Consider the following 26,038-nt stretch of genomic DNA (forward strand, 5'->3'; position numbering starts at 1 on the left):
TTTATGAGGTTTTTGAAAGAAGGTACTGTGGGTAGCGTTTACATAGATATTTCTTTTTAGATATAAAGATGCCAAAGCAGTTCACATCAGCAAGAGAAGAATTTTTTGTTTGTTTAGAAAGATCTGACATTGCTGAAAAATTGATATTGGAGGAACCAGATCTCTTCCTTTAACAAACTGTCAAGGCACTACTAGGGTCTGCATGAGAACATTTACTACAGATAAAAAGAAGCTGAAAACAGACTCTGCAGAAATTTTCCATATTATGGAACTCATTCTTCAGCTGCACTACCAATTTTATTTTGAACAAATTTCTAGAGTTTTGGTAAAGCCCATCCTTTCTTGTAGGCAACACATATACAGAAGGGGATTTAAATTCTCTGACTCCATTAACAGTGGACTTTTGCAGCACTTCACTAGCAGGAAAGAAATGCTGAGCAAAATATATGCAGAAATTATTAAGTTGAAGTCCTTAGTAACCACTGAATTCCAAGTATCTTCTGAAATATAATACTTTCTAAAAGGCATTTCTCCATGTAACCATACTCTCACTTCTAAAGACTTCAGCTTCTTAGAATAAATCTTCACTACCCAAACTAGCAGCAGTCTTTCTTACTATAATATATTTCAGTGTTTACATAGTATTTGTTCTTATAGCCTGATTATAAAATATATTAACACAGGTTGATAACCATGCTGAAAGTAACAACCCACCTCCTTCACCTCAATAAATTAAACCCATTAAAATGGAACGTGGTACAATCAGTTCACCTTCCTGGTGCTGTCCAAAGAAATGAAGAATACATTTCAGGAAACTGACATCACTTGAGAGGACAACAGTGCACTTTACAATTCATCACCACTGGGCTGAAGGCTTCAAACGTCAAGCCTAATTTAATTCGACTTGCTAAGCTAAAGCAGTTTACATGATCAAATCAGTCCTGAACTGAAATGCTGATACCCTCAGACAAAATGCCTTCTAACAGCTTCTAATGCTTTTTCTAGAAGTACAACATAAAATCACAGTCACATCCCAAACCACAAGTTTTAAGCATACAAGTAGTTCCAGAGCCAGTGGGACTACTGGCAAATAAATCAACTACAGATTAAAACTTGTTACTAACACCTATCTTGCACTATCCAAACTTCTCTTAAACAGTAAAAGGAGATACAGACAATACATTCAGTAAGCCTAAATGGATTCAGCCCACCATGAGAGGGATACCCACGGGCAGGTGAACTCCATCTTTTCTCTAGGCTCCACTGCCTAGATATCTTTTGACTTCAGTGCAAGCTTCAACACCCAGCTCCTCAACAGAAATCTAAATTTAGATGTCTTAATCTGGAGCTGAATTCCATTCCCAATAAGATTAAGGTTAATAATGTATTCCAGTATATTGCTAAACCAAGGTCTTGATTAATGTGGTTTTAGTCAGTAAGAGTCCTGAAGAGCTGCATGCAGTAAATTTAGGAGCATCTAAAGATATGCTTAACTGCAGGGTGAGCTAACAGAGCCTATTTTCAGGTCTGTAATAAATAAAATGCAAGAAGTAATTCTTCCCAACAAATACACATAAATACCAAGTTAATTCACCGAACAGATAGGAGTTTCTGAGCCATTGTTTACAAGACCATGTGAAACATTTTTCATCATTTTTCATGACCAAGTTGATAAGAAAGCCAGATTAATGCAGAAGTGCTGGGATTTTCAGACAGCTACTGGGTTACAACTATTCAGGACACAGCTACTTAATAACAGCCTTGTTAAAGGTATTAGTTTTATATCTTCCCACCTTGTCATTTTCCTTAGCACTCTGCTATTCATTCAGAAACACACAAAGACAGAGAAAACACACACAACTTCTAAGACATGCAGAGGACAGCACAGACCTTACATCCAGAGAACATGGCTTAGCAGGTTCATACCATTATGGGGTGGGGGGGGTCATCTGACTGCTACATATTCAGCTTCAGTCCCTAATCTCGTAATATAGATAAACAAACAATTTTGTAAAGAAAAAAAACTACCCCAAAACAACCAAAAAACGCACAAGTCTTATAATCAAAAGTCATTAAGGGTAAAAGTAACAGTGTTAACTTGGTAAGGCAAAAAAAAAAAAAAAAAAAAGCTAGCTGTAATTAGGAAAATTATTCAGTGTCTCATCAGCCAGGGTTTACAAAGTCTTAATAATTTCTCATTATAAAATTTTCAGCTCAAAATGAATGAGGAAACTCTTAAGACACTGACTTATGTATGCGAACTGGTGCCCAAGTTATCATTAACACAAAATCACCTCCACCAGGCAGAGACACTTCTGGCTGCTTGACCTGAAATTTCCAAGTCTACAAAACCAGAAACTTAGTAGCACAAAAACATATCCATAAATAAAATCCCTAAACAAACATACACACACACACTACCTTTACCAATATATACTGCAACCCAAGGAACACAGTTTTTTATTGTCAAAGGAAATCAAAATCTTTGCAGAAGAAATTCCTTTTGGGAATTTGGCCATTAAGGGAAAGAACACACTAAAATAACAGGGCCTACTCATATGAGTCACTTTGTTTTGTGTTATCTGTGAATGTCCTCCTTGAGTGCTTTTGAAAGAGCAGGTGGACTACAGATGTCCTGCATTTTGCAGACAGGAACAGTAATGAACAGTACCTAGGAATTGTAGATCATCCTGTAACACATACAAAAAAAGGCAATTCGCATCCAGTACTTTACTGATCATCTAGTCATTGTAGAGACTAAACCTCATAAAACATCCCCTGAGAACCTACTCTTTCAGGAGCATTCAGGGATGTAAAAAAAAAAAAAAAAAAAAAAAAAGTCTCTCAACATTTTTTACCATCGGTCTTGAATGTGAAGATGCATCAAGATCTTCCTATCAAAACTCTGGAGAAAACTTCACAGTCGTTCTCTAAATCAGTGACAAACTGTTCAGTAAGACTCCATGCTTCCTGCCCTTTTAAAAACTGCTGTTAAGAAAGAAGGTCCATTCCTGCAGATCTATGACCAGGTAAACAGCAGAACATCACATGGCCCAGATAAAGCCTATCTCTTTTGAATCCCCTTTCTATTACTCCCACTAAAAGATTAAAGTAGTCACTGCTTTATTGCACTCTGGTTTACATTGTGGAACACATTTTCTTGTATACTAATTGCATGAGGAAGGAAAAGACTGATATTCTCTAAAGAAGCCGTTTCATTCAGTATTCTAAGAGCCACAGCAGAACCTGTTATAAGGCTGAAGAAAACTTCCAGTGAGGACTTAAACTGTGTTTGATGCTCCAGCCTAGATGACTGACCTGCAGTGTAAGAGGAGCTACTTTGTGACACCTTGGACTTTCATAGTTTTGAAGATAAACATCTCTTTACCTACAGCTAATATAGAAGTCTTTGTTTACAGAAATTGGACCACAACAAAAACCTGTCAAATGAATCTCTGACAAATTTCTTCCTATGGATTATGACCAATGCCTTTATATGTTTTGATGGTATACCAATATGCCCCAAATCTCCCCCAAGCACGAGTTCTTTTGCTCACCACACTACCCAAAGAAACATCCAACATAACAGATTGGTGAAAAGAAACACATTGTTCTCCCTTTCCCCCCATTTTGTTTGGACAGTAACACACAAAACAGTTCAAAATAAACCTGTATATATATAGATACACAACACTACTTCAAATAATCCTTCAGACTGATTTTCCAGTACTTATTTTGCCCAGGGCCAAAGAGTAACAAAACGTGCCAACAAGAGTGAAAAAAACTACCCTAACAGCATTAAAAACAGTAGGCACATGGGACTCTGTATCACCATACTATATCTCTCTACTATTAATTATTCTAATCATCAAACATTAGATTAAATAATCAATGAAACAGTACTCACCTGCCTTTCACAAAAAATAAGCTACCTTAGACACAGATCATAAGGTAAAGCACACTGGCAAGGCTACTGACGTGTGTCAAAGCCCCTTGTTTCCTATACCCAGGTGTCATAGTTTTAATTTCGTCCTGTGCGGAAACACCCATTAATGTAGTGGTTTCACGTTCACTAAATCCTGGTCTTAGTACTTACTTTTTTGTGGGAGACTAGGAGAAAAAACAAAGCAGGCTCAACCTTAAAATTAACAAATAGTTTATTAACATACACTAAAAGAATAGAAAAAATGTTGGAAAAAAACAAAAACAGAATGAAACTTCAAAAACACTCTTCCTTCCCCTTACAAACTCTTCACCTTCTTACAAAATGTAAAGAGACAAGACCTGTAATTTTTAGTCAGTTTCACTATCTGACAATAGTCTTTCATTAATATTTTAGGGGAAGAGTATTTCTTAGAGTCATGGATCCCACTGACAACTTAGAACAGTTCTCTTGTGGGTTTTAAACCATCACAAAAACAACCGCCCGGAGAAACCTGCCTTTGTGACCCCTCCCATCAGCAGTCTCCTAAGCTGCTTATGGGTCATGGGTCTTAGACTTTTGCATACTGGGGTGTCACTTTTTAAAGATGAGTAACTCTAAAAGGGTTCTTCACCTCAAGGTACAGAGATATCTTCTCACTTCTTCACTGGCGCAGGGGGCTTCTCATCTTTATCTCTGTTCAAGCATCTTAGAGGATTAATACTACTTAGTTCATCACAAACACCTTTGCTCAAATCTACACACAAATTAAAACAATCATCTCCTCAAATGCATATCTTTCCCATGATTTAAAGGAATGATCTAAATACAGAGTTCATTTCCATGGCTCAAGTAAGAATAGAACAATTAACTCTTCAACCCTCTGTCCCAACAGTCTTTTCACTCTTGCTCTACTGACTTCACGCTGTTGTTCTTTATGCTCACTCTGTCCTTTCTTACTCTCTCAGAGAAGGGCCAAGCTCTGGAAGTTTCATGTTGCTAAGAAAGAGTTAAATCTGCTCAGAGTCTTTGTCTCTCCCTCTGTGGCTCATGGTTTGAGCTGGTGAGGGAGGAAGAACTCACAGAAACATCAAAGATCGGAGCACTCAGGCTGTCCGGAATCACAAAAAGACTCCAGGCAAGATCATAAATGCCTTTTCGGCCCACCCCTCGGTGTAAATCGGGGTGGCCTCAGCCCAAATGGTGCCCATAACTCTCATTAGGGGCGCAGCAGAGATCTCTCTCTGCTCCAGGGAAGTTTAGAGAAAGTAGTTGTTGTAAAACACCAACCTCTCCTTCCCCCCACCCCGCCCCCTTCCCGAGAGCCCATGAAATCCAGCCAGGCCTCAGGCCAGCTCCTCCCCAAAAGGGGGGAGCAGCAGGCCCAGCTCGATGTTACCTGTCTCTCTCGGGCCAAAGGAAAAAAGAAGACCCACCTACAGGAAATCAAGGGGTTTTCTATGGTACTTCCCAAAGTCGTAGCCAAAAATTTCAGTGGTTAGAACAGATGCCAATATTCCAACTAACCCTCTGATAGGTCCCTGTCTTTTCTAAAGCAATTCCCAGGTCCTGACCTGGAGAATTATTCTACATTCTTCTGTAACTAAAAAACCAAACTGTACTAACCCATGACACCAGGTAATAGAATGCCTACTACAGAGCACGCAAAAGTCCAAGTCAAACAAGTTACTAATATGTCACAAATGGATATTTAAAAATTGCTTTAGAATTTATGGCACAGTAAATGGATATTGTACAGCAAGCGTCACTAACATAATAAATGTAACTCAACTTTCAGAAATTTAGTTAATTAAACTTACAATATTTTAAAATATTTAAATTATATTAAAATATAATATATATTATAATATATTTTATAATTTATAATATAATATTAAAATATTTCTGAAGAGAGAAAAATTTTTGTACTTCTCTATACAAATACATCTGTGGAATACTTTCCCACTACAACATATTTAAGATAGTAACTTCATTATAAATACAGTATTTTTTTTTTTTCTTTCTATTACTTGCAACTGTACCACTGTAAGGCCACTTTGCTATAGCACAATTCATGTACATAATGTTATGTGGCTTTTCACGTTATAGTAAACCATGACATTTAAGTAATAATTAGCATATAGAACAGGAGAATTCTACAATTTAAGTTCAGAACTCATAGATTAGCTGCTTACAAAAGTTCCTCTGAACTACCGGAGAGTGCTAGATAGTTGCTGAAAACTGTGAAATTTAAGGAATTACTACAAAGAATAAATATAATTCAATTTCTCCACTTATCTAAATAAAACACAAGATTCAGCTACATACAGTTCCAGAGAGCACATCATGAGGGCAGCAGTTGAGAAGGTGGCTCTTGCACACTCGGTCATCACTGAATTTGATTCGCTGACGCGTTGTGTCACCTGCAATATAGAAATCAGCACGTTCCAGGTCAGAAACCTGTGGCAGTCGGACATGTTCTGCAGGTTACATGCAAAGCATTAACACTGCCCTGTCACATACTGAAGTTCTATGGAAACTAGAACTCAAAAACACTCTACGCTTCTTTGTCAAGTAACACCAAAACCACAAATGTGTGTTTTAATGCTCTATAATGCTAGTTAAAAATCCTCTCACACTTCCTCTTCAAAAATGCAGCAGGAAAAGTGCTTGAAACCAGCAAGTCAGTATTAGCTTAAAAACACTTTGATACAATAGCATTTGTTAAGTGAGCTATATAATGCTCTGTTCAGACTTTACAAAAAATAGTGATGTATTTCTATGCAAGAATTAGCATATCAAAGCAGCCTCATAAACATAAAATGATACACATGAGTCTTCACCAAATCCCACCTGATACTCATTTTATGATTTTGCTCTTGGATGCAATGCACCCTTTAACATCTGATGGGAGCAGTATAAAGAGTTGGCAGAAGAATGATTTTAAATGCTTACAAACCTGAAAAAAAAAAAATCAGTCAAACATATAGGCAAAGCCTATACGCAAAATATTTTAGAGGTATTTATTTGCATATCTCCATATGATAAACCTTTTTTCTTTTTGCTTCTACATGCTGTTTGTTGGGCTGGAACATCTTAATTATATCTTCATTGTGGCAGGTTGCAGCTCCTGCGTCAGCAGAAGCATCAACCTGCCCAGACACTGAGGTCCAACTGCAAGGTAAATTAACCCCTTCTTGGAGTAAGACCTGAAGTCTTCAGAACAAAGTAACCAGCTGGTATTCTGGGGATGAGGGCTGAACATGTTTCCCTTCAAATCATAACATAATTGTCACTGAAATTCAGAAGAGAGATCACCGCAATGACTCTTCTTGTTGAGAAAGAAACAGGCATGATAAAACACCTTAATCTCTCTAAGGATACAGCCTTTTTGTTTGGTTTTTTTGTTATTGTTGATTTTTTTTTAATGTAATTTGCTATCTCTTACCATTGAAAACCTACTGGTGAATTACTGAAGCAAGAAAGGCTGCTGGCAAAAAAACTAACATACAGTGAGCTCAGATAGCAGCCTCTTACATTTCATCCATCAAATATTTTAAAGAGTGTAGATACATTTTGCAGTTATTAAAGGTTTTTTATGGCTTCATGATTTGAAACTCTAAACTTTTAGATTTGAATCTCCTGAACAATTCAAGGAGCCATATTCATTACTGAGGTTAACCACAACAGAGAGGAATAAAAAAACCCTGTATATTTTAAGTCAAACCTTCCTTACTATCACATAATCAGATTCTTAAATATCCATTCTGCATATAGGATGCTAATATATAACATTTTCAGATGGGCCATGTTTCAGATTATTAAGTAAATAAAAGCTTTCATAAACAACACATGCTTAATTTACCTGTTGGATTAAACAGGTAAAACCTGTAACCCACACACCAAAGAGCTTCAAAGCAGTTCAGCAATAGGTTTTCTAGAGGGCAACCCTACTGCTTGGTTATACTTACACTACTAAAAATTTAGAGTAATCCCTTTACAATCATGCCTGCTACTGCAGTAAAGAGTTCTGATTTTTTTTTCCCCTTTCTAGGAGGTGGATTTTTATTTTTTTTAAACACATAACTGCGTTTGTTCCACATTCATTAACACATCTGAAAAGTTATTGATAACTCACGGCTCGGCGAATGCGGGGCCTTTCTGACACTCCCTTGCAGATTGATGTAGGCAGGCAAAGATACATTGAACCTTTATAAATAAAACAAGGGGCCAGATTGTTCAGTTTGTATAGAATAATAGACTCTGCCAGCAATTTTAACACAGCATCTAGAAATACATGTTGACTGTAAAGATTTTTCTACATAAAGACACATCAACAAAGTAAAATATTTAGAAAAACCCCCACAGCTGATGGTCTAATAGCACTAACCTATCAGGAGTTAAGGAGTTACCAAGACCAGAAAATTGGTGAAAGACTCTGGTTCCTGAGGTAAAGTTGGCAAATAGTATTTTCACAGACATTACTTCCAAGTAGCTTTTTTCACACCTCTACCACAACTAGGTACTGACACTACAGCTGAAATACAGTCTTTTTCCACTTTTTATTTTGTCACTTTTTTCATAATCACAATTACCAACCCAAGGACAGCATTGGCGGGGGGAATGGCAGAAACTGATCAACAACGGCCTCAAGGATACTTTACGTATTTGTATTTTAAACCTTTATTCTACCTCCACCGTGCCTTTATTCAAGCATTTAAAAAACTTTTAGAAAGGTTCCTTGACAAATATGATTGGGGTATTTACATTTTCTTTTCTACAAAAAGTAATTTTATACATTTGGGTTTTTTTAATATATACTGTTTCAGAAGGAAACAGGTGTCATATACCACATTCTATTTTGTGTCACTCTGACAGCTCATTTGCAAGTCTGATAGCCTCAGAAGAAAATGATTCTATTTATTCATGAAATTGGTGAGCTCCAATATTCCTAAGTACTGCACATTCCTTGGCAAAGACAGAAGATTTATTCTGCTGCTAACCTATAGATGAATCATCCTGAGTGGGTGATGGTCTGGGATCTACATGGGTTGCTGGGGGGGAGGGAAGAATAAAATCTATGAATCCACTATGCATCTGACATTCTGCCTACAGTAAATGAGATTTATGCAGATGCCTTCTAAGAACTAAAACAACACAAACAGATGTGTTCTTAAGCCAAGGATTTCCGCAGTACAGCAGGTAACCAAGGTGCTACTCCTGCTTGTCAAACTGTAGGGAAGTTGATACCTTCTTTGTATAGCCAAAAAACCAAGTGAATGCTAAATCTAAATAATGAGCATCCAAAAAAAGCATTATATATTCTGTAATAAGGAAATAATATACCTAGGCAACAAGTAACTGCAGTCACCTAAGTTTTATAAGTATCCTTGGAAATTTATAAAGAGGACACTATCACTGATATTTCAGACCTTATTACAAAATCTATTTTAATAGGTAAATAATTAAATTAGCTCAGAATAGCAGTTTATTTAACCCTGCCTCTGAAGAATAGCAGAATATTCAACTACTTGATCTTTAAGACTCATGCTCAGTAAAGAAATGAAATTAATTTACCAAGGCATTACAGGAGTCAACATCTATTACTGTAAGCCATCCCTGTATTTCCAGTTAGATTTTTTTCCACTAAAAGAAAAATTATATAGTTGATAAAATTTATATGGAGAAAAGATAAATCAAATTTTCCCCAAGAAGCATCAGCTTTAGTTTTACTTAAAGTACCTGTCCCAAACCATGTTTCTCTAAGAGATTACCTTCCTTGTAAATGAAGAACTTTGAAACAGAACTGAAAAAAAAAAAAGCGAAACACCAAGGAAACTTCTATATTTGCAAATTTCATATCTTTACAAACACATAGAAACTGCACACAGTTACAGAAATATTCAAGATACAATATTCAAAGATACACAAATATTCAAGAGATTATTACAGTAATGTAAACTTTCTAAAGGGAATTTTCTGCTTTGTAAAAAACATACTGACTACAAAATTAACATCAATATTCAAGACCAGTGCATACTGTGGATTAAGGAACATCCAGAGGTTAAGCTTACAATGTGGGCTTACACTACACAATTCACTTTGAACTCCCAACTCTAATCAAACAAGCCACCACAATGTCATTCCTGTTCAGTATACTTTAATCACAAACCAGCAAAACAAACACGCATGCATCAACAATGCTAAGCATAGTAACATGCTTACAACGATTTCTTTGATCCAGCATCTCTTACTATTCTTGTGTACTCTAATACACTACTGTCAACAATCCCAAAGCACAGATGAGAATTACCCTTTATAATCCAACTGTAACCACTAATTGTGAACCAGCGGTGCAATCCATGCAAAGGAAACAACACGAATTTTCATTTTCATGCTGCTGACTTCCTGAATACATTGACAAAAAAATGGATAACTTCCCACTCAAATTTCTGAAGCAGGAGTCCCAACATGTTGGCAAGGGACTCTAACAGCTTTATTCAAGAAATACTAACTGGGTGGAGTATGCATTTAAAAACTATGTATCAAAGTCCACCTGCAAAGCAAGCCCTGTCTAACCAGTATCCAACACCAGTATTTAATGGAGGCTTAAGCAGCCACAGAAGATCCTGTTTCTGCTACACAGTGAATGGCCAGCTAATTCTGATACTCTTGTCACTAACACTGGACATGTCCTGACCCTAACACTTTTAGAATAATACATATTTCTAACCAGGACTGCTTCTGTTTAACACCATGACTGAAGCAACACTTATGAATGCAGAATATAATGAAACCATCCTTTAGTTAATGCCTTACAAGTGGAACAAATATCAGAATAGTTTCCCCTGAGGTATGAATACACCCATTTGCTTCTTCATATATGCCATTTTAGACAGCATCCAAGGTAGAGAATAATTCTGCAAGTCCTTCACTGTTTCCATAATTTTTAAGGTTTAAACTATCAGAACTTTATAACAAAGCCAGAAAATACAGACAAGTCATTAAACAGTCACTGCTCTTAAAACCTGATCACTCCTGATTGATAAACAAAGCACCTTTTCATGAAGTTGGCATGTTGTGACTACTTTCAGATTTCTGAGCTGATTTCAGTTCAACATTTTGGGGAGAAATTCAATACATGAAATATTTTTCTCTGCCTTTGCTGCTGCTCTGTATTTGAAAGCAGGGCTCTTGAAAGAGGCTCCTGGCTCCTTATCCTGGCTCTCAGCCTGAAGCTACCCAAATGGCTACAAAACCCTCAACAACAATCTATCAAAGTTTAAACACACGTACCACATTCTATCTCCAAGTGTGAAGCAAAGTGGAAACCAAAATCTACCTAACCCTGCAAATACCAACATCAACCCTCCACCCATTGTTAAGTACACAGAAATTCTTCAATAATCCTATAATAAAACAAAGAAATTAAAAAATGGGTTACAAGTTCCAGATTACACCACTGTTACCATATAAAGTGTGCCACCAAACACAGAGTGTTTAAAATAAGCACAGGAGTGTCATTTCAATTCCTTCCAAACAACAAGGACAGAAAACACACATTACTAACCACTACTAAGGATAACTGAAGCATAACCTAGAAAAAACAGTCATGATGTAAACAGGTGCAAAAAGGGTATTTTAAGCTTCAAAAGCAGAAGATGATGATCTACAACAAGAAAAGTGTGCTTGCCAGTAAAAACTGAAGAACTGAGTTAAAGACTTCAAACACAACAGCTCAGCTCAAAAAACTAGCAGGTGAAGCAAAAAGAGGTACTGACTGACACTTCATACCTACGGCTTCTGTCTAAAGGCTCCAGAGATTTTTCTGCTAGTCCCATAGCATAGTATTTGTTAGGATGCTTGGGAGAATCTTTTCATGACCACATGTAAGTCTCAGAAGCACGCACAAATTCACCTGTCTCTTAAGAAAATCCAATTAACTTTGCTAGCTTTTCATATTTCCAGACTGCAGTCTGATTTTGAAGTAGTGGCAATTATCTGAAAAACACAAACCAGTGCCACATTTCTTTGCAACAATCAAGTCTTAGCAGTTTCAAGATGCGTGGCTCCAGGGCCACTGGGATCGGCTGTGTCTGCACTACTGTCACAAGTAATGACCCTGCTTCACCCTCTGCTTCCAACCAATTCCTCAGGCCGACTACAGCACTCTCTCCTGCAGCAAGGCAGAGCAGGTAACCGACCTGATGGAAAATGAAACACTTGGGCAAGATAAGCTGGTTCAAGATAAAAAGGGATCTTTACCATCAGGCCTTTTACAGAAAACTTATCAATCTTTGCCCATTTAAACTATATTCTGGGAAAAAAACCCCCATCCTGGGGATACTAATATCAATTGCTAACATTTCATTCAATTTGTAAATGACTCAATTTCCTACAGTTACAATCTTATCTGTATGGTGTCACTGTCAGACGGCCACAGCACTGAAGAGTGCTCCTTTAAAAACCTCAGGGGGCTCCAAGCATCAGTACCTTGTTACCTAAAAGTCTTTCATACCTTTTCTATGTTGCAGTCCCATAAGTTGCTCCACACAGCTCTGGTCTTTCTCTCCTTCTTCTACCTTCCTCCTGCATTTCTAGCTCACTCCTTCCTGTCCCTGGCATGGCCACCTAACCCTGTCTGTCCCTTGCACGACCTCCTGCCCCTTCCTTCTCACAGCACTGCCAGCAGACTCCAACTGACTCCTCTCCCACCTAATTCACTCTTTTATCACACCCATAGCTGTGAGGGCAAGGCTGTTGCCACTCTTCGATAATGAACACAGCTGCAATGTATGGGGGGTAAGATTGCCTTTAACACTATCTGTATCTGTCTTCCCACAGTAAGGTTCACTCCTGTTTTCAGGACAACAGGGATGGCAAAAGCAAGGTTTACCTAAGTGTACTATTTAAAAAGTTTACTCAATTTTACAGTTGAACAGCAGTATTTAAAAAAATAGAAGTCATACATGTATGACATGTACATGTGCCATGTACTCTTAAATGACGAGTTCCAGCAGCTCTGGTCAACAACAAAAATTTCACCTAGAACTAACCTTTTAACTAGTGGCATATGGAATAAAAACTCCTTTAGTTGAAGTGTTATCAATAAAAAACAAAACAAACCCAAACAAACAAAACCAACCCAACCCAACCCCCCCCCCAAACCCAAAGAAACCTAACCCAAAACCAACAACCAACGAAACAAAAACATTCCTACAAAAGTACATAAGATTAGCACCTGGTTTTCAGCACTACTTATTTCTCAATATTTGGAAAACCCATATTATGTATTCAGTAATTTATATTTAAAGCCTCTCTAGGTATGGCAGATTATCAGTACCTGAAATGCCATTTCAGAGATGTTTTTTCAGCCTGCAGTCATGACTATATTAAAAACAACCAGCTTTTTACTAGCACCAAAATCAAAGGCACTTTTAAATTTTTTTTCTTTAATTTTGGCACAGTCCACATCCAATTCAGCTTTCCACTTGTCAGAGAAATGTGCAAGAGAAGGTTAACCAAGGTAATATACAATGCATTTTTAAAAACTCACTTTCTTCTAAATAATAACTAATAAATGTTTTCCCAGGTGTGTAAAAGAACCACTCCTGCTATTCAGACATTTACTTGTATTGACATCACCAATACAATTGCCTTTCAGATGACCCAGATGTATTCTAAGACCTGCAACTAACTGAAAGTCCTGAGAGGCATCTGCCAAGTCCCCTCAGTTTCACTTTCTGCCAGGCATTCGTCACATGAGCAAAGGCAGGCATAGAGCAGGGGGCACTGGGCTGAGCAGCTGCCAAGCCCTATATCCCGGCAAGTACCAGCCAGACAGCAATGCCATGTGACTGCAAGTGCATCTATCCTGCGGCCCAAACTCAGCCCAGGGAGGAAGGAGGCTGCTAAAGAAGTTCGAAAGCTCTCAGTTGTCCCTGCCCATAAGCACAGGGGCCCTCTGGGAAAGGGTACAGCCAGGGGCAGGCCCGGAGCAGCACACCTGCTTTTTAGCTGGCTGCATGCTGGGCAGCCCTGTTTGACATGAGAAGACTTCTCTCTAACACAGATTATTTTTCATTAATATTCTTACAGATTACTGAGTATTTTTTTTTTAATCACTATGACCCATCCAGAACTGTGCTTTCTAGGTGTTCTTGAAGCTTAACAGCAAATGCATAAAATCACTTAGTCACTCCATCTTCCAGGCTTTTCCATTCTGGCTCTAGGGGCACCAAGTATAATGAGTGTGCACATTGTTGTCATCGTCCCCCCCCCAGATTAAAGCCTACAGCTCATGTCCTAAAATCACGTTTGAGCATCTCACTGTGGAATTTTCAAAACCATTTTCAGAGCATGTTCATATTTTCTAAAAATGATACTATTGCCTAAAAGGGGAAAAAACTCCAAACAAAAAAAACCCCTACATCTATTCAGGCATGGCCACTGGATTAAAATTTACCTCTGAGTTTTTTCTGTTTCCACTGAAGAGATCAAATGTTTGATCTACCTTTCCTAAAATATGTAATATTTTTAAGCCTTCATAGTCTAGGCTTCTTAAAAAAAACAACCTACCAGACTTTGTAAAGTGTAGAAAGCAATTTGGTAATACTGAACAATAAAAAACAAAAACATTGCCCAAGAAAGATTCTTTTTTCAGAAACTCTATTTTAAGCTCTATTGTGCTGCCAGGCAGAGCAAAATCAAAGGCAATGAGGACAAGTGGTGAAATGAAAGTTCTGATCTACCAAGAAATTAAAAAATTGGCACATTCTGATGAAAAGCTGCAATTTGCATGTTAACATAAATAGACTATTTGTCAAAGGTAACAGGAATATTAAAAAAAAAAACCTAATTAACCCAACCCCCACTATTCTCAAGGTTAGCAATATTTCAATGACCTTGAGCTTGGTCTTGGATTTATTAAGTATCAGCTCTTAAAAAAAAAAAAAAAAAAAAAAAAAGGTTAATTTTCAATCCCTATGTACAATTCAGTTTAAATAATGCTCCAGCGTCACTGAACTTCTCTTTGGTTTTAACTAGAAAGATGTTACGCAGATATCCCAAATCAATCATGGAAGCCAGTTTTGCAAATGGTCTTTTCTCCTTATCCTTCCCCATCCTGCCCATTTTGTTTAAATGCTTCCTTTCTGGACAGTTAAGTTTCTGAATGGCTCAGCACATGCGGTTTAGAAATTACAGGGTGAGCAGGAAGTGGGGGGAATACAATAATCAATACAATAACTGCCTTCTTACAAAGCCAGAGAAAATACAGCCTGAAATGGCTTTTCCTGGTTTAGACATTAGTCACTTAACATTTCTGGGCAGCTCTCTCAAGTAAATCACACTCCCACCATCCAACAGAAAATACCTTCAGAAACTGAAACAGCTCTTCCACTCCCCTTAAACCTTCTGTGTAGTCTTAGGCTTAGCACTGAGACAGCAATCTAGGTGCCAACACTAGGAAGACTTGAGTATCATAAGCACAATGTTACCTTACCAAGCACTTAGAGAGACATAAACAGTCACAACAGGTAGTATTGGAAAATCTTCTGGAGCAAGACAAAACCACCCCAAATTAGACCCTGTATGATGACAACTGACTAAACAGACTTTGGAAGACAATCTTTGCAGAGCAATAATTTAGAACTCAGCAGAAAGCACTCACGATACAAGGAGTATGTGTAAACCAGTTACATTTATTCGAAATTCTGGATTATATTAAAAAAAGCTGTCATAACACATTAACCCAGTACCAAGAGACGATAAGGACATACACTTCTCACAACCTACTCGATGCATGGGGAAACAGGTAACCGTTAATTCAACACGCACGAAGCTTCAACAAACTAACACATCTGCAAGAGTGAGTAAACTGAGTATGAGTAGCACATGCAGAACATTTAAATTACCTTTAACTGCTGCCTACCCTCGGGTGCAGTATTCTCTTGAAAGTTAAGAACTGCACAGCATAACTGGAATTGCTCTTTTCTAGCAGCCTTCCCAGCTATCTGGATTTATGGGTGAGTACCGGTTCAGACTTTCAAGCTCATCACCACGCACCCCGACATAAACTGCGGGAATCTTTACACAGCAATACTCTTCACTGTGTGATCGCAGAGCGATCTGAAACCTGACTGTACAACGCCTCTGGGTATGACTGCCTCCAGATGTTAAGATTTTACTTGGCTGCTTAGGGCTCGTTTTTAAAAGAGTTTGTCCGCTTGGGTCAATCCCACATTGCCTTTTAGAAAGCAACAGCCATACCCGCCTGCTGACTGACACGATGGTTTGGGCCAGAATTTAGACAAACGTATAACGACACAAAACCCCACCCTGCTCTACTGAAGGGGCTGTTGGCTTGGGGGGATTTTTTGGTTCGCTGTGTTCTCCCCTCGATGATCAGAATCTCGCAAGCTTGTGAGCCCTTCTACGGCGACCGCGCGGGAAGGCTGCGCGCCGCGGACACCGCCAGGAGAGGATCTCCAGTAGCCGCAGGACCGCCGGCGCGGCCACTTGGACAGTAGCAGGCGCCGGCAGCTCCGCGGGTGGAGGCGGTGCCTGGCTCCCCGCACGCCACGGCCGACGGTCCCGGCAGCCCCGCCCCGCGGGGGGTGCGGGGAAAGGCCTCGGGCCTACTAATCACGGCGAACACCGCCCGGCCCGCCTGGCACCGCCGTGACCTCCGGGGTTGCGGCGGTTCCGCGCCCTCCTCCCCGCTCCGCCACGGCCGGGGCGCACTTACCATCCCGGGACGTGCCCATGAGCTGATCCAGCATGGCGCGCATTTGGGCCTGCGCCGACATCTTGAGCGCGAGAGGGCCGGCGCGACCCGGCCGAGTCACGCCGACAGCGGCCTACAAGGCCCGAGGTGCGGCGGGCGCTCGGCCCTGCCCCTCGCGTCACGGGCGGGGCCGCTCCCGCGCCGCCGCGGGGGGAGGGAGGAAGCGGGCGCTGCCCCCGCCTGGCTTTCTCGGCGGGACGCGGAGCGGGAAACTCGCCTCGCGCCGGACCCGGTGCCGCCGCCTCGCGTCCCCACACGCTCCCTTACTCCCGCTGCCTCCCGCGCCCACCACGCGCGCGCGCCGGCGGGAACGGAAGCCCGCGCGCACACGCCCTGCCCTCCTTCGTCCGCTCCGTGACGTCAGCGCGGACCGTCCTCGGTGCTCGCCCATTGGCCACGGCCTGCGCCGCTCGGCCGGTGACGCACCGCGGCGGGGCGCCTCTGATTGGGCTGCCAGGCTGGGCCCTTGGGGCGTGCTGATTGGCCAGGAAGGCCCGCGTGGCCGCTGTGGCGTCACGATCTCCGGGTCAGCGGCGGCGCCGGGTGGGGCCGGGCTGTTGAGCGACCCCGGGAGCGCGGCGTGAGGACAGGTTCCGTTTGGGGATAATTCCCTCTTGGATTGACGCCGCACCGCTGCAACGGCCCCTGCATCTCTCCAGTGCCGGGTGCAGTCGTGGTGAAACAAGTTACTGTAATACCCCGCTTAAGGGAGGAAAACCTCCCTTAAAACTGAGGCTACCGCCATGTGTGGTTGATAATTCAACTTACAGGGCACCAAGATCCATTAAAAAAAAAAAAAAAAAGAAAGTAAAATAAAATCACGATTTTTACCCATTCTAATGCCTGCATTTTGTGACTCTCCCTTTGTCAACCGTCGTGTTGCCATCTAGTGCCCAAAACCCGTCACAAATACCACTTCTAATCGTCCTCAAGCGTTGTCGTGTTCAAGGTTAAGCTCCATACGAGTGAAAAAAGGCAACATACAACCTCCCCTAATATTAACCCCCTCACCCTAATTATCTGTATTTCAGAAGGATTTGCAGAGAAGATGCTCTTCTGTAACACCTTCAGGAAAAGATTCTCTACCCAGCGCCCTTCAGCTAATTAGACTATATCCTGGCTTTTTCTTTAAAATCTAAATTTGTTAGTGTGAAAAGTGCATATTATATGGCTCTGCGCAAGATATTTACTATATGTACTATGTTGTATTGATGGTTAATGTTGTATTAATACTTTGATAGTATGGTAAATGTAGTTTTGTAGTTAAAATGTAGTTTTTATATACCAACCACAGGAAAATGTAAATCTTTCAGAGAAAAAAAGAACCTACTACTTCCTTATCAGAAGAAACCAACTTCTCCTGCCTTGCTCAGTCCTGAAGACGCCATAGAGATTAAAGGAAAAAAGTGATACTAACCAGAGACAATTCTTTGTTTGAATGGAATTTATGCATCATGTATGTAATGTATGAATATTCAACAGGCGATTGCTTTTAAGAGATAATCCTTTGTTAACAGGGGTCCTTCTCCGGAGCTTTTTTGCTCGGGAAGGCACCCAGACATCTGTAACTTTGTTTTTATTGTCTCGTATTGTCCTAACCCTAATTGTTCAATTTTTTACTCTAATTCTATTTTTATAACCATCTTATTTACTATTAAACTTTCAAAATTTTAAAACCCAGTGATTAGCGTTTTTCACATTAGTCATCCCTTTAGACTGAAGGGGAAGTAAATGGAAGAGATATCAATGCATGCTAGAATTGTCTGTTTAGTACCTTGGTATGCTTAGGGGAAATTGAGAAATTTTAGTGACTATTTACACCAACACCATACACACTTTAGCTCCTTCTACTCTTTAAAGAGCATCTGTGTCTGGCAAAATTATGAGTGGGTTGTTTTTTTTTTTGTTTGTTTTTTTTTTTTAATTTCCCTTCTCAAGCAATATACTATAGAATGCAGCAGTTTTCATTAAATAATCCAGAACAAGCAGTGTGTCACAGTCATTCTCAGTGTATGGTGACATCCCACAACTCCAATCTACTGAGCTGGAAATAGGTTGATACTTTACCACTCGTTATATCAACACTTTAAAAAAAAAAAAACAACAAACCAAAAAAACAAGTACTGTTTAACTAGTGAGACACTGTAAGACTTGCAAACTGGAATTTTGGTCAACAGAACCCTAAAACTTGTAGTTCACATCTCCTTGCCTTTCCTAAGCAGTCCAAATACCCCCAGTTTTAGGATCTGTTGTGCCTATCCACTATACTGTGGGGATTAAACCACCCCCAAGTTTTAAACACAGAGGAAGGAAGTAGACTTAGATGAACTAATTCTACTTGCAACATTCTTCTGACATAACACTTTGTTTCCCCTGGCAGTAAAAAAACCTCAACACACTCTTTTCTCAATAGTTGCTTCAAGCTTCTCCCTGTGATATATGTCCTAAAGTTAATTCATGTTAAAAGATATAAGATGTAATTCACCCCCTATAAATACAAGTTTTATTTCTAATCAAGTATACTAAGGGTTAACTGAGACGAAAGCTGCACGGAGAGGGGTACAAGGAATTTCTTTTGCCAGAAATTACACAGGAGGGACACAAGAAACTATGCTAAGAATTACACGAAAAGGGACACGAGGATACCTCTGCCGGGAATCGTTAAAAGGAGAACAAAGACAACGGAAGAGGGAGATGGAGAACCCGGAGAACCAAATGATTACATCACATCGATATCTCATCCGTCTCCTCCCGACATTAACATCTCTACATAGCACCTGGACACAACAATCAAGGACATTGTCTTCCCGGGCAAATCCATTCAAAACACCAGAACCCGAACATGAATATCTAATGAGGCTGCCTCGGAAGAGGGAACCTCGGAGTCCCGAGTTTCTCTCAGCGATCCAGTGTACAAAAAGAGACAGCTCCAAACCAGAAATGTGAACTTGGGGGGTGACATACTGACTGAGTGTGTTACCGCATTCACCCAGCGCTGACCCTGGGCTCGACACTGTCCTTTTAATTGTGGCTTTCAGAGACTGTCATTTTGTCTCTCAATAAAATTCTAAAATTTTGATTTATAGAATTTGGTCTATCATATTTATTACATCCCCAAGTAAACCTCACACTGTACCTTGCATACAATTCAACACTCTTCTGTGAACAGCAACAACTCAAGACCTTCTTTTATAATAAGAAACTTGCTGTTCCAGACTTGTGAGATGAGTGAGAAAATGCAGCCCCGTTTGTGTATCTCATGTGACTGGCTACAGTCAGTTCCCTTCAACTCTGCTGAGATTCAGTGGGTGAGGGCAGCACAGAAAGCTGGCAGTCACAGTCGACTTCTCAGGGACACTGAGAAACATGTAAATCATTAAGAATTTATCTCTCTGAATTGCTACTGCTCACTCACCGTCATGGAAAGACAACAACAAAATCTTTAAGAAGGAAGAGGTTTGTACTACTGCAGTGCTTGCCAGAATCCACAGATGCTCCACAGGAGAGACCTTTTTTCTTGGGAGAGTAGGAAATTCCATATACACAGAATATGGCTGGAAAACGCGTCCATAAACACCGGACAAATTCTCTCACCTACCACTTTTGAAACATGCGGAGGAACCATGAAACCCTGACTGCAACTCCTGAGACAAGCAGTTCAGCAGTGAAGGCTGACATGTTTTTCCACTACAAACAACGTCTCTGTCAACCCGTAGAAGGGTGTCCGTCATAACACACATTCACAAGTGTTATATGTGTATATGATAATTTGTGCAAATAAAATTGTCATATATTTTTATGTACTGTTAAAATATACTCTTATAAGCTTTAAAACTCACAAGCCAGAGACTGCAACAATGTCAAAACCACCTGGACAAAGGAGGGAGGACTTCATTTACAATAAAATAAGTGTAGCCAGCTCAGAGATGGATTGTCCATCAAGGTGGTCCCAGGAACGCCCGGGTGATGAATATGTGATAAATATCCGGAGACTGAGTTAACCAGGGCCATCAGAGAGATACATCTCAATGCCAGATTCCAGGAACACGATCATGGGTGCTCATCACTCTCCGGACATGTTTAGTTCAACTTGCCACAGAGAAAGAACTCCTCATGAATACGTGTAGTCCAAAACAGAAGAAAAGGGACTCGGCCTCAGGCGAAAAAAAAAACGTATAAAAATCGCTCAGACAGGACAGTCGGTGTGGAGCACAGGAGACCCTCTGCTGCAGCGGGCAAACCTGTGTCTCACCCAGCGCCGATACCCGGGCTCAGCACTGACCCCTTTATTTCTTTTTTGATAGTGTTTTTTTGTCGTTGCTCTCTAAAATTCTATTTGGACCTTTTTTAATAAATTTCCTTCAATTAATAAATTGGAGCGTTTTTCATTTATAACACAAGGACAGGATGGGCGTCTGGGAAGCCTGATAAAGGGAGAGGGGGGTGCTTGCATGTAGTTACTGCTTTCACACCATAACCTAAAACCGACAAAAGGCACCCGCTAGAGAACCCAGCCCATTCCAGTGGCTCTAGATATTTATTTATTGAGGAGGAAATATTGAAGACGGCAGTCCCGTCTCAGCTCTTCCCTCCCGGCTGCTGAGGCAGTCTGAAGCCCACCAGTCCGGCGACCTCCTGGGGCGAGCGCTCGCCCCTGCCGTGGTACTCGCGGTGCAGGGCCTCGTGCTCCCGGACGCTGCGGAGCAGGCACAGGTAGGTGGTGGCCTGGAAATGCAGCTCCTGCTGGGCCCGGCACAGCTTCTCGCTGGTTACCTGCGGGCAGCGGCGGTCAGGGCGGCCCCGAGGCCTCGCCGAGACCCGGGGGCTCCCCAGGCAGGGGTGGGTAGGGGAAGGTCGCGCGTACCCGGTGCGCCCGGAAGGCCGCGAGCACGTGGCGATAGGCGGGACTGTCGCGATAGGAACGGCCAGCGGCGTGGCGCAGCTCGCGCAGGAGCGCGCGCAGAGTGCGCAGCGGGGCTCCCAGCGCCGCCATCTTCTGACCCCGCGCGGGCGCGCCGGCCAGTCGAGCACCGCCGCCGGGCCTCGCTCTCGCGCCCCGGCAGTGCAGGCAGTCGAGTGCCGAGAGAACGATCGCCTCCCCCTACTCTCTGCCGCCCTCCCCCGTCATTGCAATCGGCGCTGGTCAGGCGCCGGAGGTGGGGAGCGGCGAGGCCGCGGCGTGTCCGCTGCACACCTCGCGCTCGGCCCTGCGCCTCGTCGCCGGCCTGTGGTAACGGAGCGGGAGCACCGGGAGCTCTCCGAGAGGCGCATCATACGGCGGGAAACCGAGTCGGGCCGCCGGCACGTCCCCGTGAGTTTCTCGTCTGCGGTTTAAAAACAGCTTCGGGTCCCACTGGAGCCAAGAGCGGACGCCTAAGAAGAAGCCCAGGAGCCGCAGACTCGAGGCAACCGGCGGCTCACACGCGTCCGGAAAGGAGAGCGGCTCGAGAACAAAACAACACAACACAACAAACCAAAACAAACAAACAACAACAATAATTAAAAAAAAAAGGTTCACCCCAGATGGGACTCGAACCCACAATCCCTGGCTTAGGAGGCCAATGCCTTATCCATTAGGCCACTGGGGCTGCCGCGGAAGGGTGGTTTCCGTGCGCTTACTTTTTTTTCTGACTCCGCCCCCTTTTATGGAGCATGCCTGAGGCCGGTGATTGGGCAGCGGTGCCGCCCGCTCCCCTGGGAGCCGGGGCCAAGCGGGGTCGTGGTCGCTCAATGGCGGTGGGAGGCCGCATCTCGGATCAACGCGGTGTTCCCACAGGGAAGTGCTCCCTTCCACACCGCACCTTTGGCAGTTTCAAAACGCTGGTCCTTGCACACGGTGTTAGCCTTCCCCGGGTGGCTGCCCTGACTGAAGGTGGTCCCTACACCCAAAACAGAAAAACCCGAGAAAAAGCCCCAAGAGGGCCAAACCTTCAAGTGAAACCTTTTTCCATTTTTATTTTTGTGAGAAATCAAAGACACAGGGCTAATATGTACATTCCTCTTTATTTAATACAGCACGGACACGTGACACATAAAAAAACAGAAAAGTACACTCATGAAAAAGCCTGTCGCAGTCAGGGACAGGGAACAGCTACGCCGAATTGAGTAAGGCTCCTACTGCAGAACGGGTCTGCCGGCAAGGGTGGATCCCAGAGCAAAGTCTGCCAAAAAAAGCTTGCGCTCCTTTCAGGAAAGCAGAAATGGGCAAGTCCCTTCAGGAACAGGTGAAGGCAGCATTACCTGCAACGTTCACAGGATACGAACCCCATGACTGTGTTTTGGATCAGAGCACTGGTAAAATTAAATGCTCTCCAGTTATTCTAGCAGAGGGCCACTAGTCCTGACCTCTGAAAGCATTGGACTGCTCAGGGATAGGAAACCTGAGTACCTGGAAGGAGGGAAAACGTCAAGTAGTCACACAGAAGAGAGTTAAAATTAGCCCCCCTGACAGGGCTCTGCTAGCCACAACGGGGAATGTGCAGGGAACTAACCATCTTCCCAACTAACAAAAGACTAACAGCCATTAAACTGACCAGAACAATATACGCGCTTGGAACTGATGCAGGCTTTTGAAGCAGCAGCTTCTTTTCCTGCTTCAGTTCAGGATGGAGATAAAGCAGGCACCAGTTCCTCTGGCAAAGAGCCTTACACACTTTTAAAAAATTAAAATACAAAAAAGGGAGACAGGTGTATTTACAAAATCCATGGCTGGTACAGTACATCATTTTTAAGACACACTAAATGCTACAATCTTTCAGGTCCTGAGATTATTACAAAAAAAACCCCCTCAAAACAAAACAAAAACAAACTCCAACAACTCAAAAACTTGTCTTCAGGTCCACTTTTATAAGGAGAGAGGAAAGAAACCGCACATTTAAAACACACTATCCCTTGAAGTTATTGGAACACACCTCCCTAAGAAATCCAAATGAAAGTGGTGCTTACCACCCAAATGTAGTTTGGGTGTTTGCATTTGGTTGTTCAGGTTTGTTGTCACAAGAGAGCAGCATTTCACGGGGCAGTTTCCCTGGAGAGCTCATCAGGTAAGCACAAGGCTGTTGGGATCCTCTCTCCATCCTAAGCCCTATGATCTGGAACAGACGAGTGTTAAAAGGAGGAAGGTGACCTTGTACAACTTCATGCTGGACTGAGTAAAGCATCACAAGAATCACCAACTCAAACAGGTTTGCCATCTCGTAGTAACTATGCTCTCCTTTGTTTGAAGCTGAGGAATGCAAAGTATTCTAGCTGTGATTTAATGTGTGTTAATAACAATCTCCTCCAGCTTTTTGTTCTGAGCTCCCTAGTAAAAAGCAGCAAAACAGTTTCTCAGCCCTTCATTGTCTGGGGGATCACAGCAAGTCAGGCAGAATTAAACTGGCTATATCCAAACTTGCTATATATATATATATATATATATATATATATATAAAAAAAGCGACACCAAACAAAGGATATGAAGGCCAAACTGCTGTTGAGGGGCTGACCCCCACTGCCATTAGCTGTGCAGTGCACTCTTCTTCACTGACCCTCTTTTATCAGGCAGGCCTAAAGGGATTTGTACCCACAACTGTTTTTTGGTTTTTTTTTTTTCCCCCAATTAAGTATTCTGAACATCATATAGATTTTGTATCATCAGAAGTCATCATCACAGATGCCCTTTTATTATAGGCACCCAACCTTTAGGCTAGAGAATGGCAACTTAAGTTAAATGCTTCTAACTCTCCGTAAAAGACTACAAGTAACAAATCACATTCACAAGGATTCTAGTTTAACTGCTAAAATATAGCACTCCTCAGTAGACTGTTGGGGGGTAAAAAGTAGTAGATAATTTTGTTGTTGTTGTTTTTAACAGTAGTCCAAAAATAAAATTTCCCCATCTATTTCCAGTACAGATCTTGATAACTATGCAAGAACATGGTACTAGTTGCTACATGATGGAATCACTGGAAATAAAACACAAACTACAGTACTCATCTCTGAGCTAAATTGTTATTTGTAGTTACATACAACAAGACTAAAAGACCAGTGAGAAATACCTGGGGACTGTGATTTAGTTTTTATTTAGCTAGTAACTCCCCTTGTTTAGAAGCAACTTAATTTCAATGAGAAATTAATTCACTTCTGATTCTTGAAAGAAACCTGGGATGCCTCATGAGTTTCTTTCCAAATCCTATCTACGCATTAAAAAACATTTCTGCACCTTCTTAATCCAATTGTGAGAGCTGAACATTCTAAAAAACTCTCAGACTAAAACCTGTCACAAGAAGAGATTTTTAGCTTCCTTCTCAAGCAACTTTATGACACTTGACACTACATGTTGTACCGATAAAAGGATTTCCTCCCTACCCCCCCCATGTTAGCAAAAAGTTCTGCATTACAGACATTAAAAAATACTCCATTTTCTTTGGGTAAAATTTCAATATGTGTTAAGAGGGGTAGCTGGGGAAAGGAATGCATGTAACACTGAAACATAAAAATGCTTATCTGCATAGTTGATATTAGTGACTACTAATCAAACTAAGGCCTTATCTGGAAAAAGCTGAGAACACAAAAAAGCTTCTTCCCCCACTCTGGTGAAATCTGCTAAGTCTCAATGAAGCTCTGTCTACCTCAGCAACTGCTCAGTTTGGCCTATGATAGTGGCATCTCCTGACTGGTTTTGGTTGATTCTCTCCCACTCTTTCTCTTGGTGCTAGACAGTAGCAAATATGACTATTGATAAAACACATCTGCACACATTGCTAGGAAGAAACAAAAAAACCTTTAGTATTGTGCATGATAGGAGCCAAACATAGTGTACACTGCTCGGTTGGGATTACTTCACCATAAAGAAAAAACTTAGTAGCTAATGGTTATTGTTTAAGCAGGAGAAGATAGCAAAGGAGAAGACTGAAATACACTTTCAGATACAAAACATGGTGGTGGTTGGCGTAGAACTACAGCTGTCAAAAATGGCTACAAAATACAGGCCTGTATCTTTGACTGCTGACAAGATTAGCACAGTTTTAGTTACGAGTGTGCAAAAACAGTTGCAGGGAATCTTTGTACTTCCTCAGTTTTGGGCCAGTTCCAGGATGTGTTGATCTCTCAGCATAACTCACAGCAGCACCAGGGCTTTCTAGAGCCCCAAAAGGCAATTACAGTAGCAAGGGATCACTGCATCATAGAAAAAAGATGAAGCCTCACCAAAAGTTTCCACAAACAAAGCATTCCTCTACACAACGCCTATCTTTCCAGTGGCCTGGTAAGCATACTTCTGGCTGCTTAGCTAGGAGAAATCCACTTATGGCCTAGTTTACGTAATGGGTTCACTCAAACGTGAAGAC

The 26,038-nt window shown here is 41.5% G+C and overlaps 2 protein-coding genes and 1 non-coding gene across 7 annotated transcripts in view; all 3 read right to left on the bottom strand.

The window, feature by feature from the left end:
* The window catches only part of LUC7L2 (LUC7 like 2, pre-mRNA splicing factor), a 34,212-nt gene extending 17,191 nt beyond the window's left edge, over positions 1-17,021 (bottom strand). For 2 of the 5 annotated variants that reach the window (XM_040061998.2, XM_058420207.1), the window contains exons 1-2: positions 16,671-16,807; positions 6,251-6,345 (exon numbers count right to left, since the gene is read on the bottom strand). In XM_040061998.2, coding sequence (XP_039917932.1) covers positions 6,251-6,345; positions 16,671-16,731 — 156 coding nt within the window. In that variant the 5' untranslated portion in view covers positions 16,732-16,807. Of the gene's footprint in view, positions 1-6,250; positions 6,346-6,775; positions 6,862-8,060; positions 8,132-16,670 lie in introns of those variants that run through there. The other 3 variants (XM_040062000.2, XM_040061997.2, XM_040061999.2) reach the window with 3 other exon arrangements.
* A 4,206-nt stretch (positions 17,022-21,227) lies between these two features.
* On the bottom strand, positions 21,228-21,748 carry FMC1 (formation of mitochondrial complex V assembly factor 1 homolog). Its single transcript, XM_040062001.1, has 2 exons — positions 21,574-21,748; positions 21,228-21,482 (listed from the first exon to the last, which is right to left on the bottom strand). The coding sequence occupies exons 1-2, from the start codon at positions 21,700-21,702 to the stop codon at positions 21,288-21,290; spliced, it is 324 nt and encodes a 107-aa protein (XP_039917935.1). The 5' UTR covers positions 21,703-21,748; the 3' UTR covers positions 21,228-21,287.
* Positions 21,749-22,224: 476 nt separating this feature from the next.
* Positions 22,225-22,297, bottom strand: TRNAR-CCU (transfer RNA arginine (anticodon CCU)). The gene has a single exon. It is a non-coding gene; the product is annotated as a tRNA-Arg (tRNA).
* Positions 22,298-26,038: the final 3,741 nt, after the last annotated feature.

This window comes from Hirundo rustica, chromosome 4 (genome assembly GCF_015227805.2).
Source record: "Hirundo rustica isolate bHirRus1 chromosome 4, bHirRus1.pri.v3, whole genome shotgun sequence".
Taxonomy (NCBI): Eukaryota; Metazoa; Chordata; class Aves; order Passeriformes; family Hirundinidae; genus Hirundo; species Hirundo rustica.

What these genes read in the sequence shown, in the direction of transcription:
- FMC1 (XM_040062001.1), bottom strand. Translation starts at nt 21,702, where the DNA reads ATGGCGGCGCTGGGAGCCCCGCTGCGCACTCTGCGCGCGCTCCTGCGC. An exon ending in CGGCCTTCCGGGCGCACCGG is followed by an intron (nt 21,483 to 21,573) that starts GTACGCGCGACC and finishes CGCTGCCCGCAG; the next exon opens with GTAACCAGCGAGAAGCTGTG.